Source organism: Eutrigla gurnardus, assembly GCF_963514095.1.
Source record: "Eutrigla gurnardus genome assembly, chromosome: 21".
Lineage (NCBI taxonomy): Eukaryota > Metazoa > Chordata > Actinopteri > Perciformes > Triglidae > Eutrigla > Eutrigla gurnardus.
The window spans coordinates 6,809,654-6,825,553 of record NC_139932.1 but is presented as its reverse complement, the minus strand read 5'-3'; the positions used below and the strand labels follow the sequence as shown (position 1 = coordinate 6,825,553).

The window sequence follows — 15,900 nt, the reverse complement described above, 5'->3', positions numbered from 1 at the left end:
TATAGAGCATCTGAAATCCGCCCCAAAGTCTGTCTTTTGTCTGCAAAATCTGTATCATTTTTGTGCCTCCATAGTTTTTTACTCTCAGTATACCGCTTCACTTCAGAAGAGCTTAGATTTTCTCTCTGAGACTACTATGTGAGAGGTGCAAAATTATATAAAACCACATTTATCAACTTCAGTTATTATCGTGGGTAAAGCTTTTTGTGAACGGTATTAAATCTCCAACACCTTCATAAAAATGACACTGTCAGATGTTATTTGCTTTTCATTTTCACGCCATCGTGATATTAGCTCCATTCCAGATGACTGAATTTTCTTTTTCAAATACGGTCACTTGGAGACAAATGGACAGAAAAATACTTGTTTGAGTCCATTTTTAAGCCAAAAATGTGAAAGAAAATGTTGCCATTCTCTCGTTCCAGGCTCTCAAATGTCACTGTGGGTTGAATATTTGGGGTTATCAGACTGTTAGTGAACACAACAAGACATTTTCACACATCACCTTGTGGTCTCGAAAAATGTCCTTATAATAATCCTTCTCATTTGTGTGTGTGTGTGTTTAAAGGCGGAGCGCAGTGCTTGCGATGTCAACATCCTCAGCATCCCGGTGCCCATTCGTCGCGGCGGCTCAGAGTCCAACCTGGACGTGGTGGACGGTGTTGGCGGGGGTGGAGTGGGCCTGGATTTCACCAAGGGAGCGCTTGGTATCGACAGCCTCCAGCAGAAGATCCTCAAGGTCAGAGGACACATCAGACACCTCCTGTGAGGCGTCGTGGTGGATTAACTGTGTTTTAACATGTCAGAGTGGCGTGAGACACGTGGAGCCTGTGAACCAACATCACAAATTAAATACCTCCTGAGTTGGTTTGGCACTACTTTATAGAGCCGTTAAATTTCTTTATCCAATAATAAGAATATTAAATTTCAGTTATGATACTAAAGATGCCACTAAAAATATTTTTTAAATGAACTAGAACCTTTTCTCCCCGTCTTATTTCATTTTCATAGTCCTTATTTTCTCAATTTTCATTGTAAGACAAGTTTGTCGGAGTGGAATTATTCCCATAATGTGAAAATAAGTCTTCAGTGCACTTTAATGTGATGCCTCAAGATTTAGTGATTAAATCCTAAATTTGGAAAGTGATTTAGGAAACAGAAAAGAGATTGATTAAAAAAATAAAGCAGTAAATACAAAGTAGTTAGAAATTGTATTGGATCAGTATTGGTTGATAAGATTGAATACCAGTATATCATTGGGGGAGAAAAGGTAAATCAGCACATGTTAAATTATTATGTGTTTTTCTCCGTTGATTCTGCCTTTAGGTGACGGAGCAGATTAAGGTGGAGCAGACGGCTCGGGACCAGAACGTTGCCGAGTACCTGAAGCTGGTGAACAACGCTGACAAGCAGCAGGTGGGACGAATACGGCAGGTGTTTGAGAAGAAGAACCAGAAGTCGGCGCACACCATCGCCCGGCTGCAGAGGAAGCTGGAACAGTACCATCGCCGCGTGAAAGACGGCGAGACCAACGGGAAACAAAACCACAAGGATGGCAGCAGCAAGGAGTCCGGTACTCACAGTAAAGAAGGAAGCCTGCGTGACGTCAGCGCCACCGGACGGCACCCGGCGCTGGATAAAGTAAAGACAGTCGGTCCCGGTGTGTCGCTCTCGCCGCCGTTCTTCTTCAACAAGTCGCGGGAGTTCGCCAACCTCATCAGGAACAAGTTTGGCAGCGCCGACAACATCGCCCACCTCAAGAACTCCATGGAGTCGGGGTCGGGGCTGCAGGTGGACAGCGCGGCGAGGGGTCTGAGCGGGAGCGCCAACACGGTAGCCAAGGCGACAAAGTATCCGAGCGACGATGAGTGCTCCACGGGGACGTCGGCGTCCGCTGATTCCAACGGGAACCCAGCTGGGGGCTCCGGGGCTGGATCCGGAGGCCCGGGGAGGTCGGACTCCAACGGGCGGCTGGGGGAGGTGCTGGACATGGTGCGGGACATCAGGGAGGCTCAGTCACAGCTGGCAGAGGACATGGAGACGCTGAACACACAGTTCAAACGAGATTACAGCGTCTTTACACAGATGATGCAGGAGGAGAGATACCGGTAGGTACCGCATCACAACATCCAGCAATTAAACCACTTATGGCAATATTAGTATCACATTATAGTCCATCAGTCAACACAAAACCAGTAATACACAAAGTTCATAAATAGGTAGGTCAAACAGCACTCTTATTACATTATAAACATATGGATGTTGCACAGGTCTATAGGATGAAAGAATAGTTATGAAAGATAAATAGAAATTATATATTTACATACATATCAAATAAAGAGTAACAAAACCTTCAATAAAAAACAACATGATGATCAGGCGGCTGAAAGTACAGTACTAATCAGAAATGTATGTGTAATATGTCATAGAAAGACACTTATGCACCAACTATGTGTAATTTTACTTTTATTTGGATTTCCATATATTTGGGATTCAGCTACATAAACACTCCACTTCCCATAATGCAGCTTGATGATGTCTTTCATGCAGTGTTAATTTCATTAACAAAACAGACGAGAACATTATGAACAAAAAGACGAGACTATGACGGCGCCGGCGTGATCGAACACGAGCTGCGAGTGTTGTCGACGAAAAAAGACGAGCCTGAAATGTAGTTTAAAATAATGTATTTAACTAAAGTGTGTCTTTGTTTTCGTTGACAAAAATTGAGGCGCAGCAGTCTTGTGTCCTGTGCTGCATGGCCCGGATCAGGTCTACACACACAATGAGCACAGTCAGGAGTGACTTACTTACCTCACACACACAATGAGCGTTTTTATGTAAGTTACTCACCCCTCTTACAGAACACTCGTCACATGCCTGAACGGTGAACTTAGAAAAACAGCCAACGGTCTTGATGAACTGAAGTCAACGAGGTCACGTTCAACAACAGCAAATCTGTAGTTACAGAAACAAAGTCATACGTTTGTTTAACTACATCGACTGAATGACTAAAAACAGTTTGCATTGAACTGCACTGAAATACATCAGGTTTTCTTAATGCCTTAAAATGCCTGGACTAATATTCAGTTGAAATAAATAGCTGAAAAAATTCAAACTACTTTCATAAAACCTTGTCTGTCGACCTCCACGACCCCAGTTTGCAACGTGCAGTTTCCAAGCCCTCACTGCGGTAACCCTGGTGACAACACTAAAATCATTTCTTCAGATTTGACCACAGAATATATTTGACTTTTACTTCCTGTCTCTGGTAAATTAGTTTGGCTGTGGAATACTTATGCTATAATCTAGAACAGTGAATCCTCATTTAAGGGGGAGGAGGAAGATGAATGTGAGGGATCCAAGAATATTAAAGAGATGAGAAAAATACAAACATGTATTTTGGTTAAACAAAATTACTACATCTATTTTTTTCTTGCAAAATACTGAATGCTAATATAATTAATCCTTTTTCATGACTCTAAAAGTGTTTCACATGAAGAATGAAAAATGACTGTTTGGTTCACTAAAGCCATAGCCTGTACGAGTATGAAGGGTCATAAGTACACCTCTTCCAGCATATCAAAGCAAATATTTATACTTCTGTTGACGGTGCTTCAGTAATCCTCATCGTTAACACTCCTAACTGGGAATGACTCGTGTGTTTGAACATCTGTTGAACTTGAAAGAGCTTTTGACAGTTATTATAAGCTTTTGTACTATAAATATGTGGCCGAGTTTACACAGAAACATCCAGACTGTTGCTAAGTCAACAGAGGGCCAATGTTTTCAGCAGCTAGTTGCAGTACTAGGTAAATTGCTGTACTTTTACTCGCCCACACATACATTAAATTATGCATATCTCTCTCTCTGTCTCTCTCTCTATTCTTGGTGCTCTGCCTCAACCTCCTCTGCATGTTGTGTGTGTGTGTGTGTGTGTGTGTGTGTGTGTGTGTGTCAGGTATGAGCGGTTGGAGGACCAGTTAAATGACCTGACGGAGCTCCACCAGAACGAGACCAGTAATCTGAAGCAGGAACTGGCCAGTATCGAGGAGAAGGTGGCCTACCAGGCCTACGAGAGGGCCAGGGACATACAGGTAATGTGTGTTTTGTATGAATACATAGAAGAACGCGTTGTATAATACACCACAGACTGAATTAATACATCTTAACAAGTGCAGCACTGCAAGTTCTCTGTTTAAAGGAATAGTTCAGCTATAAACAATAGAACTTGTATAGTACTCACCTCCCTAGTCTCTCTGTGGTCTAGGAAAAAAGGTTCCTATAGACTGGCATTAAGGTGAGCAGAGCACCCCAAAAAACGAATGCATATCAGCATAAACAGACTTCAATGCAGGCCAAGTGAAAATGTTTCTGTGCCGCATAATACTAGTGTCTTGTATCAGAGGATTCTAACACATAGTAAATGTAGTTTTTATACATCGTTTAGTGTGGAATTTGCACCCTAACTTCAGAGAGAGAGCTCACCTAAAGCTGGTGCAACAGGCTGCAGGGGACGTCCTGTGTTAAAGTCGAATAATATTATTAAACGTTAAGGACCTTAAACGGGACAATTCTGTTCTTTTCTAATTGTTTGTACAATTCCCATTACTTTGTCTTCTTTTACAATATTTTGGGCGTTGGTCTTTTTTTTTCAAGAAGATACACCTGAGACAAACCTGAGCCACCAACATCCCCCGTTCAGTTCTCATGTGATACACAACTCCTAACGCCGCCGATGTCATATCTAATCCAGTTTCACTGCCCTTCCCTTATGACTCATTGCTCTCAGGTATTTCCCCAATGTTAACCGCGTGTCTGTGTCTGTGTGTGTCTGTGTGTGTCTGTGTGTGTCTGTGTGTGTCTGTGTGTGTGTGTGTGTGTGTGTGTGTGTGTGTGTGTGTGTGTGTGTGTGTGTGTGTGTGTGTGTGTGTGTGTGTGTGTGTGTGTGTGTGTGTGTAGGAGGTCCTGGAGTCGTGTCAGACTCGCGTGTCAAAGCTGGAGCTCCAGCAGCAGCAGCAACAGACGGTTCAGGTGGAAAACACCGATGCCAAAGTGCTGCTGGGGAAATGCATCAACATCATGCTGGCTATAGTCACCGTGATCTTGGTGTGCGTTTCCACGGCGGCCAAGTTCACCGCCCCGCTGCTTCGCAGCCGCCTCCACCTGGCGCTCACCTGCGTGGGCGTGTCCCTGCTGGCGCTGCTGTGGAAGAACTGGGAACATTTGCAGTGCGCTTTGGAACGATTGCTCCTACCGCACTGATCTCCGGAGCACAGCATGAGAACAAAAAAAAAACATACGAGGGACCCCGGGGTCCAGGTCTCTCAGAGGTGTATCGTCATGGCAACGCAAAAACTGGGGAGGAGTTTACATGTAGCTTTACACCAGCCCTAGTTCCCGAGCAATTTTGGACGCCGCGGTGACTTCATTCAAGGCTTCGTGCTTTGCATGTCTAAATGGGGTCCGCACAAAGCCTTTCCCAGAATGCACCTACACTGTAAGTCCAACACACATATGTAAGCTGATCTAAGTTATAACTGTGACAAAGACCTCCCAACATGCTGTCTACCAGGTTGAGGGTGGCGTAAGCTTTGCTGACATAAAAGGGCATCACTACAGTCCAAAGCATCAGACCACTACAAGATAAAGCGGTTGGAATTGATCAGCCACGTTATTGCCTTTTGGATTCCCCTCCCACTCTCGTCTGGTCATCAGAACGGTCTGCAGCGCAGCGTCGATGGACACTAGAATCTAAATCTAGAGGATTTCATTGGTGCGTGGAAACACGGTGACTATTTGCTGTCCTTAAAGAGAAGTGCATCCGTAACGGTTAAAGCACCACCTCACACCTCAGAACAAACCCTCACTGGCTGTATGCGGCCAGTCAAGAAGTCTTGAACACCAGCCAGCTGTGACGACACAAAGACACGTCCACCTGAAGGTTGATTTGTACCGTGTACTGAACCGTTGTGTATTTATGTCATGGTTATGTCAGTATCTCCTTGTTTTCACACTGTGGGTCTGTTGGTGTCTGCGTGTGCGTTTGTGTACGCCTGCTTGTGTGTGTCTACACTGAGTTTCACAACACTATTTGCTTTCCTGGAGAGAATTTGGTGTGAAACACCACTCATGTCTAAATATGAAGTTAGAGCCAGGAGATGATTCAATTACCATAAAGACTGGAAACAAGGGGAAACCTGGTTGTATCTGAAGGTAATAAAATCCATCCTGCTTGCATCTGTAAAGCTCACTAGTTAACATGTTATATGTGTTAAATCTGTACAAAAAACGTGAGTGTAAACACAACAATACGTTCTTTATAGGATGCAATATAACATGTTAATCAGTAAGCATGACAGGCTAGCTAGGTTTCCACTGTTTCCAGACTTTGAGCTAAGCTACGGACATGAGAGTGGTTACGTTCTGCTCATCTAACTCTTATAAGCATGTTTCCATAAATGTCAAACCGTTCCTTTTAAAGGAGGGTTTTTAAACTGCCTCGTCTTGTTGATTTGATGCTTTGGGGTTGTGTAAAATCTGTTGTATGTGTTTGGGCTAACAGTGAGTGGACATGCTTTACTCAGCTCCAAAGACTGCAGCTTTAGCATCAGTTAGCCTGTAAACTGTGACGAAGGCCGAGCTGAGTAGAGAAAAGCTCTAAATGAGCTTCATCTTTGACTTTTTATTGAATTGCCTTTTTTTACGAGGTGAATAGAACAACTTAACTTTTCTGTAAAGCCTTTATGTTGTGTTGAGTTCAAGTCATGTGGGAATAACAACAGCAAACAGTCCTGACGGTTCAAAGAACTAATTTAAAAGGACTCCCACCTGATGAAACTTGTTTTTAAGCCGCGGAGAGGTCGATAACTTCTACATTATAATTAGTCAAAATTCCTTTCAGCCTTTTCATGCTTGACAGCTGGGCTGTGAATCATTGGAGATGAATCGAGCACACACTGCCCTGCCATTGTTTTTTAAGTCTTTCAAGAATTATAATGACTTGGAAGATGGTGTTTTACTTGAAATAAGTATTTATTTCTGTTGTTGCAGTGTCAGTAACCTAGGAGATAATATCATCACCGTAGCGACGGTTTTTCCCACGTGACATGGATGCAGCATCACAGATGAGGCAGAGGAAACCGAACAATGTAGCTCCGTGCTCCCTCACCCCGGATCACTGTGATGATGAGGGGGAGCAAACGGGACTGATGCCTTTTCAGTGCAGCTTGTTTTCTTCTTCTTTGTGTTCTGTTGCGTCCCTTCGAAAGCCAAATAATACGCCTTTCTAAGTAACACGGAAATTACTTTTTAAGTATCGTTTTCTTCTCTGACCATCATGGATGGGTTTTATTCCAAATTGGCGAAAAAAAAATCTTGTCTCCTCTTCAGGCGAGACATGTACCTCCTCTCTGAAGCTGTATGTCCACAGTGTATATTTTCACACTCCTGTCTCTTCTATGTGCTTTAGTTTCTGGTTATGGCTTTCCATAAAAAAAATTTTTTCTTTTCAAATGAGAAAATAAACCTTTTTTTTAAAGCGTGTTCCAGATTTTCTGTTTCCTATTGTTCCTTTGTTTTGTTCCCAACATCTCATCTATTAAACATCCATCAGACTGTGTGATGGTGTGATGGGTGGACAGGGATCAAACCTCTGCACGTATCATAAGGAATTCAAACATGAAATGGGTGTAAATTACTTTTAGCGTGGTACACTGCAGAGAAATCCCACTAAAGTATCTTCTTGCACTGAATAATAGAATATTATAGATATATTCTGTATCACTTCAGTCAGAATTATTTGCTGTGCTAATGCTCCCAGTAAACCATATACTACCGTTTAGTTATGATTGTTTTTTAATGATTTTACTATTAGTTGTACTCATATTCTTTGATAGAGAGATGACCCTGCCTATTTCCCCATATCCACTCTTTATGCTAAGCTAAGCTAACGCAAACATAAGAGTGATCTCAACCTTCACATATAGCAAGAAAAAAAGTGCACATATTTCCTGAAATGTCCAACTATTCATTAAACAAAGTGGCCGTTTTAGAGCAGACATGTTCTAAGAAGAGGAAAGGAGTTGTAGAGTGTCAGGGGAAAACAAATCAGTTATATGGAAGGTGACAAGCACAGTGTTCGTAGTTGTCAGATGTGTTTCGAGTGGAAATGAGGAGTGAAACCAATGTGCATGGACTAAAACAGAATATTCCAAGGACATGGAGTCGACTTATAAATGCTCCTTGGTCAACTACAAATGCAGGGCAAGCTTTAATGTTTTAATCTCTATGAGTGTAGTCATTTCCTCGAGTTAATTTATGGATCCTTTAAAAATCCAGGACTTGGATCGCCTATTTCTAAGTGCTGTATGTAAGATATAGTACTGGAAATTAAATCAAGTGCAAGTCAGTCCACGTTTGCCAGTAAAGTTCCAAGATGTTCCAAGAAATAAGCAGTGGTACATTTACATTCAGTCAAGTACTGCACGCAAGTATTTTTGAGGTACCTGCACTTTATTTTATCATAAATTGACTTTATGTTAATCTCTACTTCCCAAAAATGTATTTGATAAATAAAGTTACTTATTACCATACAGATTAACATTATTAATATAAAATATTATCAACAAAATATTAATACACATGCACACACACACACACACACACGCACACACACACACACACACACACATATATACACATAATATTTCAGATATGGAAATGATTATATGGGTTTTATGGCACAGAATAAATAGCTAGTCCATGATGCAGCTGGTTTGTGGATCATAAATCTTTCATCGTTTTACTCATATTCATTATTCAGACGCTGTTTTGCTCTTTCTCTTACCTCGTGCCTTTTGCTCTGTTTCTGCCAGGGTTAGTTTGCCTCAGAAAGCCGAAGCATGTTAAGCTCAAACACCTGTACTGACTCAAGAACATTTACTGAGGGACATTAGGTTGTATGTCATGTTAATGCTGGCACAGAAGGAAGTTAGAGGAGACTGCCACCTGGCTGCCAGGTATGAGTAGTGTCTACAAATTACACATCAATGTCTCACAAATGTGTTTGAAAAATAAATTATAGAAAGAAACTCAAGATGCTTTATCTGCATTTCTTACACCAAAGCAGATAAAGGAGTAAACAGACAAAAATAAAATGAATTGTGATTATAATACACATTATTTCAAAGACTAAATGGCCAATAGTTACATTAAAGAAATGTTTTGTATGAGAACATATTCCAAAATGCAAAGCAGCCATGTGTCCCACAGATCAATATCTAACTCATTTGAGTATTCTTATATAAAATATACATCAAAGTTTATAAAAAAAAGAAAAAGTTGTTTATGTTTACGATTCTGTGGTAAAAGAAAGGAATCAAGACTTTATTAAATAAGGCTGAGGCTATGTGCAGTATTTATTGCCCTTTATTTAGTGAAGAACAGAGCAGGGATGCATAAAATAGATCCCAAATTGATAAATCCTGGTGTGTGTGTGTGTGTGTGTGTGTGTGTGTGTGTGTGTGTGTGTGTGTGTGTGTGCGTGTGTGTGTGTGTGCGTATGCGTGTGCGTGTTCCTTTTCAGTCCAGAGTTGTACATTTTGTGTTATAAGAATCTAAGAGTGTTATATACACTGGATTTGAAACAACAGAATGACTATTTGGTTAAATTGCAGACCTTGAGTACCATACAGCCATGTACATACAAATACTCAGGGATATGCAACTACATCCTGGTCCTACTAAGTGGTGATGGACGTCCCTCCTTGGGAGACCAGACTTCCAGCTCAGATATCAGCTTCAGCAGCACTGAAGAACCAGGGAACAAACAAATGTCAATTTATTGAAGGAACTGATTAGGGGAGGGGGAAAGGGAGGTAAAATGTAATGGAAAAATGTAACTGAAAAAAGACTGGCATGAGTTAAAAAAATATAAAAATATGTTTTATTATTATAATCTTTTCCTATAGCACATAGTTAAATAGTTATAATACACATCAGCTGGAAATGTAGCACTCAGGGAAAACAGGAAACCGGCAGGCAGGGCTTACCTGGAGGGGGGGAAGCAGACTATCTGGGGGAGGTGTCCACATGTGCACTCTCACTGCAGAAAGGTGTCACACCACTGTCACAGAAAACCACCACCAGCGTTCTTCTAACACACCACAAGGTGAAGTTCACAAGCCCACCACCAGGTGACTAGCTTACATTTTCAGAAATCATTACATTATAGGGTGCAACAGGAATTATACATTATAGGGTGCAACAGGCTCCAAAGCTTTTTCTCTCTCTCTTTCTGGTTGTCATGGAGATGCATCTAAGTTGACCTTTGATTGTTGCACTTTATAAACACAAAAGAAAAGAACCATCACCTTACCGCGGTGGAGAGGTTTGTGTGTCCCTATGACCCTGAGGGCTGTGTTGTCTGGGGCTCCTGGTGGGGTTTCCCATGGCAAAGTGGTCTCAGGTGAGGGGCCAGACTAAGAATGGTTTTGGTAATTTGAGATTTTTATATTAATTTATTTTCACATTTAATATTTCCCAATATAATATTTTCTTTTATATTTATAACAGCTTTTGTCCCTATCTGTATACCTTTTTTATTTACCCATACCCATATAAATATCCTTATGTTGATTATCAAATGGCTGCTAAGTGATGCCTTCAAGGCACACCTTCATTTACATGGGTGAAAAATACAGAAATAAATAAAAAGAAATAAATGAAAAGGGATACATATGAATATGGAAATAAATAAATAGGGAGATTAACACAAACTGAAAGCTGGGGTTGAGCTATAAGTCAGGATGGTAAGAACAGACACAGCAAGCTCACAAGCAGCTTTGATTGAGAAAGACGTGTCCAGGAGACAGGCCAGCCAGGAAAGTGGCATGTAGCACCCTATAATGTAATAATTTCCTGAAAATGTAATAACGCCTGAAAATATAAGACAATTTGTACTTAACTCGATCGAAAATGTGATAAAATCCAATAATGTAATAACTTCACCAATATGTAATACAACATCAGGACTGATATTGCAATAACATTTTAATGATAATGTCACATATTTTATTTTAGAAATACAAAATACATTTGTTAATGCTTTTTTTTTTGCATTAAAGCATTTTTAATGCTTTTTTTGATCATCCACAACACAAGGTGGCGACAGTGAGCGTCAGTTTGTTTTGGCGCAAAGCGGAAGTCGTCATAACTAGCCACCTTAAAAAAAAGTTTAACGTTGAGCGGGGACCTGCAACTCGCGCTGAAATAGTAACCTTATCGATTAACACGCGTTGTTATTGATTCATTTTGATGTGCGAAATAACAATTGCTGTACGAATTAGCATCTTAGGTAGTGGCTCAAAGTGGGCAGCCGCGAAGAAGTCAAACAGGAATGTTTGCTATCCTGTTGGCTATTATTAGCAAGTATAGCTAAACCGTTAGATAGCACTAGAGTTAACGTTCAATTCTAGGCAGGGATTTTTTTAAATTGCCGACTAGTTTATTAACTGGATTAACTTCCACTTTAAATGGATGAGCACAAGGAGAACATTCACACCAAGGACGTCAACGTGAAGATGTCAAGCACGAGAGAAGATGAAAAGGTTGGTGTTTGCTTGTGCGAGCTAACGTTAGCTTCATGTGATACCTTGAATCACTACAACTCATTTAACGCTGAGTTATCAAGGGCCAGTAAAGCTTACGAGTGGCTGGGAGCAAGCACTCGATACACAGTTATAGTTGATACTATCATACAATACCATTTAAAACGTATTATACGAAATTGAAGTTACAAATATGAGGTAAAAGGCCAAATGTGTTTTAGTTGTGGTAGAAGAGGTTTAAGAGGTAAGTAAATCTCTTACATTCAAAATATTACTTAAATAAAAATGCAGAAATATGTAAGTTAAAATAACTATTGATTGTGCAGAATGACAGTTTTCAGAATATTGTATCTTTTATTAATTTGATGTCAATGTTAATTAATATACAATGAAGCAGATGGGTAAGATGGGCAATTATTAATGAACCAAAACAATGTTTCCTCTAGGATTTCTTTCAACGGCGGGGGCAGGCACTTTTTAAAATATTTTTAATGACCGTAAACTATGACTTTTAAAAAACATTTTTATGACTGATTTGACCTTTTTAGAAATATTTTATACTTTGTTTTTTTATATTTGAATGACCCTATACTATGACTTTTATATTTTTAGGACAGTATACCATGACTTTTTAAAATATTTTTTATGTCGGTAATACTATGACTATATATACTATATTTTTATGACAGCGCTTTGATTTTTTTTTTAAATACTGAACTGTCGTATTTTTATGACAGTATACAATTACTATTTCAAAAAAATGTATGACAGTATACCATTACTTTTTTATATTTGTATAACAGTATACTATGACTTTAAATTATTTTTATGACAGTATACCATGAATTTTTAAAATATTTGTATGACAGTATAGTATGACTTTTAAAATTATTTTCATGACAGGATGTTTTAACTTGTTTAAATAATTCTATACTTTGGCCCTTTTTTATATTTTTGACAGTATACTATGACTTTTTAAATATTGACATATGTTTGACTTTTTTAATATTTTTATGAATGTTTTTTTTTCCTGTAACAATCGACCTCACAGTAAACTATGTTGACTACCTTTCGAATGTGCTTGATGATCAATTTTGTTGGGGAATTAAGCAGTAAATCAAACAAATTGCACAGGAACAGCTCTATCCTCACCCTTGCGTTGGACATAAAAGAGAAAATACAGAGTGATAGCCACTATTAAATCTTCTCACTAAGCAACTGCAGTAGAAATCACTGTGCATCATATAGATGGTGTTACATAATGTCCAGAGGTTGAGCCATTTATTGTGAATGGTGTAAAAGAAACAAAGTCATTATAGTTCACCCAGTTGTCCCATAGTTGCCCCAGCACCTCATTCAGGCACTTTAGATTGGGGTTTCCTTGAATCTGTTGTAAACCAAATTGAAGAGGCTTTTCTGCCGATTTACAAAGATGTTGAGTAACATGACCTGCATGACATGCACCTTTGTAGAAATGATCAGAACTGACACATTTTTGGACTTTGCTCTCTTTCTATAAACATACGTTTCATGCTCTTTTTTTGTTGTATTCCTTTGACACATAATGACTGATTTGATTTCTCTTCAGGCAAAACCTTGCAGCAGGATAAATCCTGATGAAGAATCTGCTCCTCAGGTGTCTCCGTCCCAGTCCAGTGATTTCAGCCATCCGGTGTACAAAGAGATCTCTCTGGCTAATGGACACATCAACCGCATGTCCAAGGAGGAGCTTCGGCTTAAGTTAGCAGATCTGCAGCTTGACACAAGGTGATCGTGACTACAATACAGCAGAGAGAAGATCTCTAGATGCTTGCTGCAGCAACACAAGGACATGAACATTACATACATACATATACGGAGAAATACAGAAAGCAAATAACAACAAGAACATTAAACGTAATAAGAATAGAAGTAAAAATGTAAAACAATATTAGCACAATATAGTGTGGTACAGTTAAACACATGTAGTATGGGATAGCACAGTGAAAATGATCTATATTAGCATACGCTTTAAAATACACAGAATAATTTTATTTTCATAAACCAATCAAGAGAAATACATTTGACTACAAGGCTCGGTGCACACCGATTTATATTATATGCTGTATTCTTCACAGCAGCTAAACCTCCTTTCTTTGTGTGTAAAGAGGTGTAAAGGATGTGATGAAGAAGAGGTTGAAGAGCCACTATAAGAAGCACAAGCTGATGCAGTCTGCCGCCGAGGGAGGGCCCACTGACACCTACTACGACTACATCTGCGTGGTGGACTTTGAAGCAACGTGTGAAGAGGATAATCCTTCAGACTTCCACCATGAAATCATTGAGTTCCCCATGGTCCTTATCAACACGCACACCTTAGAAATAGTAAGTTGAGTTTGAGATGTCCAGCAGTCAATCTGTGGAGGGACTTTGGCATTTTTAAGTGTTTTGTTTTTCTTTATTTACTTTGCAGGTGGACTCCTTTCAGGAATATGTGAAGCCCGAGTTGAACCCACAGCTGTCAGACTTTTGTGTGAAGTTAACAGGAATAACTCAGGTTGGTTAAGCTCAATGCCTTCTCTGATATCAGTGCCATGCACATGTGAGGAGGAGCTTCTGTGTATAAACTGTTGTTTTGTTGAGCAGAAAATGGTGGATGAAGCAGCCCTGTTTCCAGACGTCCTTCAGCGGGTCGTGGCTTGGCTTCAGGAGAGGGAGCTCGGGACAAAGTACAAATACGCCATCCTTACTGACGGGTATGTCTGAATGCAGTAATGCTGCAGAATTTGAACTGAAGGCGATCTGTGCCTCTTCTCGTCAGTTAAGTGAAATCTTACACTACTTTTGCTTCTCCATCTTCTTTAGGGCTTGGGATATGAGCAAGTTCCTCAACATCCAGTGTCGGCTTAGCCGGATCAGATATCCTCACTTTGCAAAGAAGTGGATAAACATCAGGAAATCATACGGGAACTTCTACAAGGTTTGTGTTAATAATTTGAAGATGAGAGCTTGAATGTAAACGTTTGTTCACTATGACCCCTGAAGGAGAGGTTTGTAGTTTCTGTTCACTTGTTCATCAGTTTTGTGTCGATCATGGTGCTGCTAATGGCAAATGTACTATTTAAGGTTCTTATTGTCCCCACCAGGTCCCCCGCACACAGACTAAACTGAGCACCATGTTGGAGAAGCTGGGTCTGAAGTACGAGGGTCGTCCTCACTCCGGGCTGGACGATTCACGCAACATCGCCCGCATAGCTCTACGCATGCTGCAGGACGGGTGTCAGCTGCGCGTCAACGAACGCATGCACGCCGGCCAGCTGCTCTCTGTTCCCAGCTCCGCACCCGTGGAAGGAGCTCCTCCCCCACATAACCCCCGCAGCAGAGAGTAGACCCAGGAACTGAGGCTACACCTACAGGACGTGTCCACTCTTTACTCCTGTGAGAAATAATAAATCCGAAGCACTTTTACAGTCTTTTATGTCAAGTTCTACTTCTGTTTTTGTTTTCGAGCATAACAATTGTAGCTTGTAAAGGGTTTTTTTAATTTAAGATTCACCACGTGTGAGGGTTCCTCTCTGACCACACCTCCATATATTTTTACACCAGATGTCTAAGAACAGAGATCATTCCAGTGTGTTGTGGGAGGATTTTCCCCATTTCTCACCCCGCCTTATCAAGCTGCTTATATTCATCAAACAATTTGAGTAAAAATCTAATTTCAGTTGTTCCATGATGATGTAAATTTGTTTTTTTATGTTTTCGCTTTCAAGAAAAATAAAAATAATATTAATTGATAGTTGTTGTTCTTAAGTCAGTAAAATAAACAAAACAAAAAAATAAACGATCTCAATGTCAGCTTAAGCCTTTAAAAGCCCACATCTGTCTAACCAACTGCAAATGTTGCTGCTGCTCTGGCTGTGCTGTTTAAAGTGCTACATTAAACAGAGCCATAACTTCACACTGTTGAGTAATGAGATTGTCTATCATACAAATACACACAGGTGATCATTTCACAGATAAGTCGAACAGCTGAAGAAACTTAAGTCCAAGTACTGTAAGAGTCAAGCCTGTGTTGTAGGATTTGTCATCTTTTGTGACGATACGGAGTTCATTTTTATTTTCATGGAGGATACTCTATTTTAACAGGAACAAATATTCTTCTGAATGCCAAATAATACAAATAAAATATGTTTCTCTGTTCTTGTGTATCTCCTTTGTCCACATCGACTGCAATATCCCTCGTATCGTATGTCAAGCAAAGTCTGAATGTAGTGACTCCAAAACAGGCATTAAAACAAAAGGACTGGGATGC

The 15,900-nt window shown here is 40.1% G+C and overlaps 2 protein-coding genes across 4 annotated transcripts in view; both read left to right on the top strand.

The window, feature by feature from the left end:
* Positions 1-7,545, top strand: part of tmcc3 (transmembrane and coiled-coil domain family 3) — a 38,508-nt gene extending 30,963 nt beyond the window's left edge. For all 3 annotated transcript variants that reach the window (XM_084038785.1, XM_084038786.1, XM_084038787.1), the window contains 4 exons: positions 569-739; positions 1,327-2,108; positions 3,962-4,097; positions 4,963-7,545. In XM_084038785.1, the coding sequence (XP_083894911.1) occupies positions 569-739; positions 1,327-2,108; positions 3,962-4,097; positions 4,963-5,265 (1,392 nt within the window). In that variant the 3' untranslated portion in view covers positions 5,266-7,545. The remainder of the gene's footprint in view (positions 1-568; positions 740-1,326; positions 2,109-3,961; positions 4,098-4,962) is intronic.
* A 3,679-nt stretch (positions 7,546-11,224) lies between these two features.
* eri1 (exoribonuclease 1) lies at positions 11,225-15,786 on the top strand. The gene is made up of 7 exons (XM_084038440.1): positions 11,225-11,609; positions 13,198-13,376; positions 13,757-13,973; positions 14,062-14,145; positions 14,235-14,344; positions 14,454-14,568; positions 14,735-15,786. Exons 1-7 carry the CDS (start codon positions 11,535-11,537, stop codon positions 14,975-14,977), a joined length of 1,023 nt encoding a protein of 340 aa, XP_083894566.1. The 5' UTR covers positions 11,225-11,534; the 3' UTR covers positions 14,978-15,786.
* The last annotated feature ends 114 nt before the right edge of the window (positions 15,787-15,900 follow it).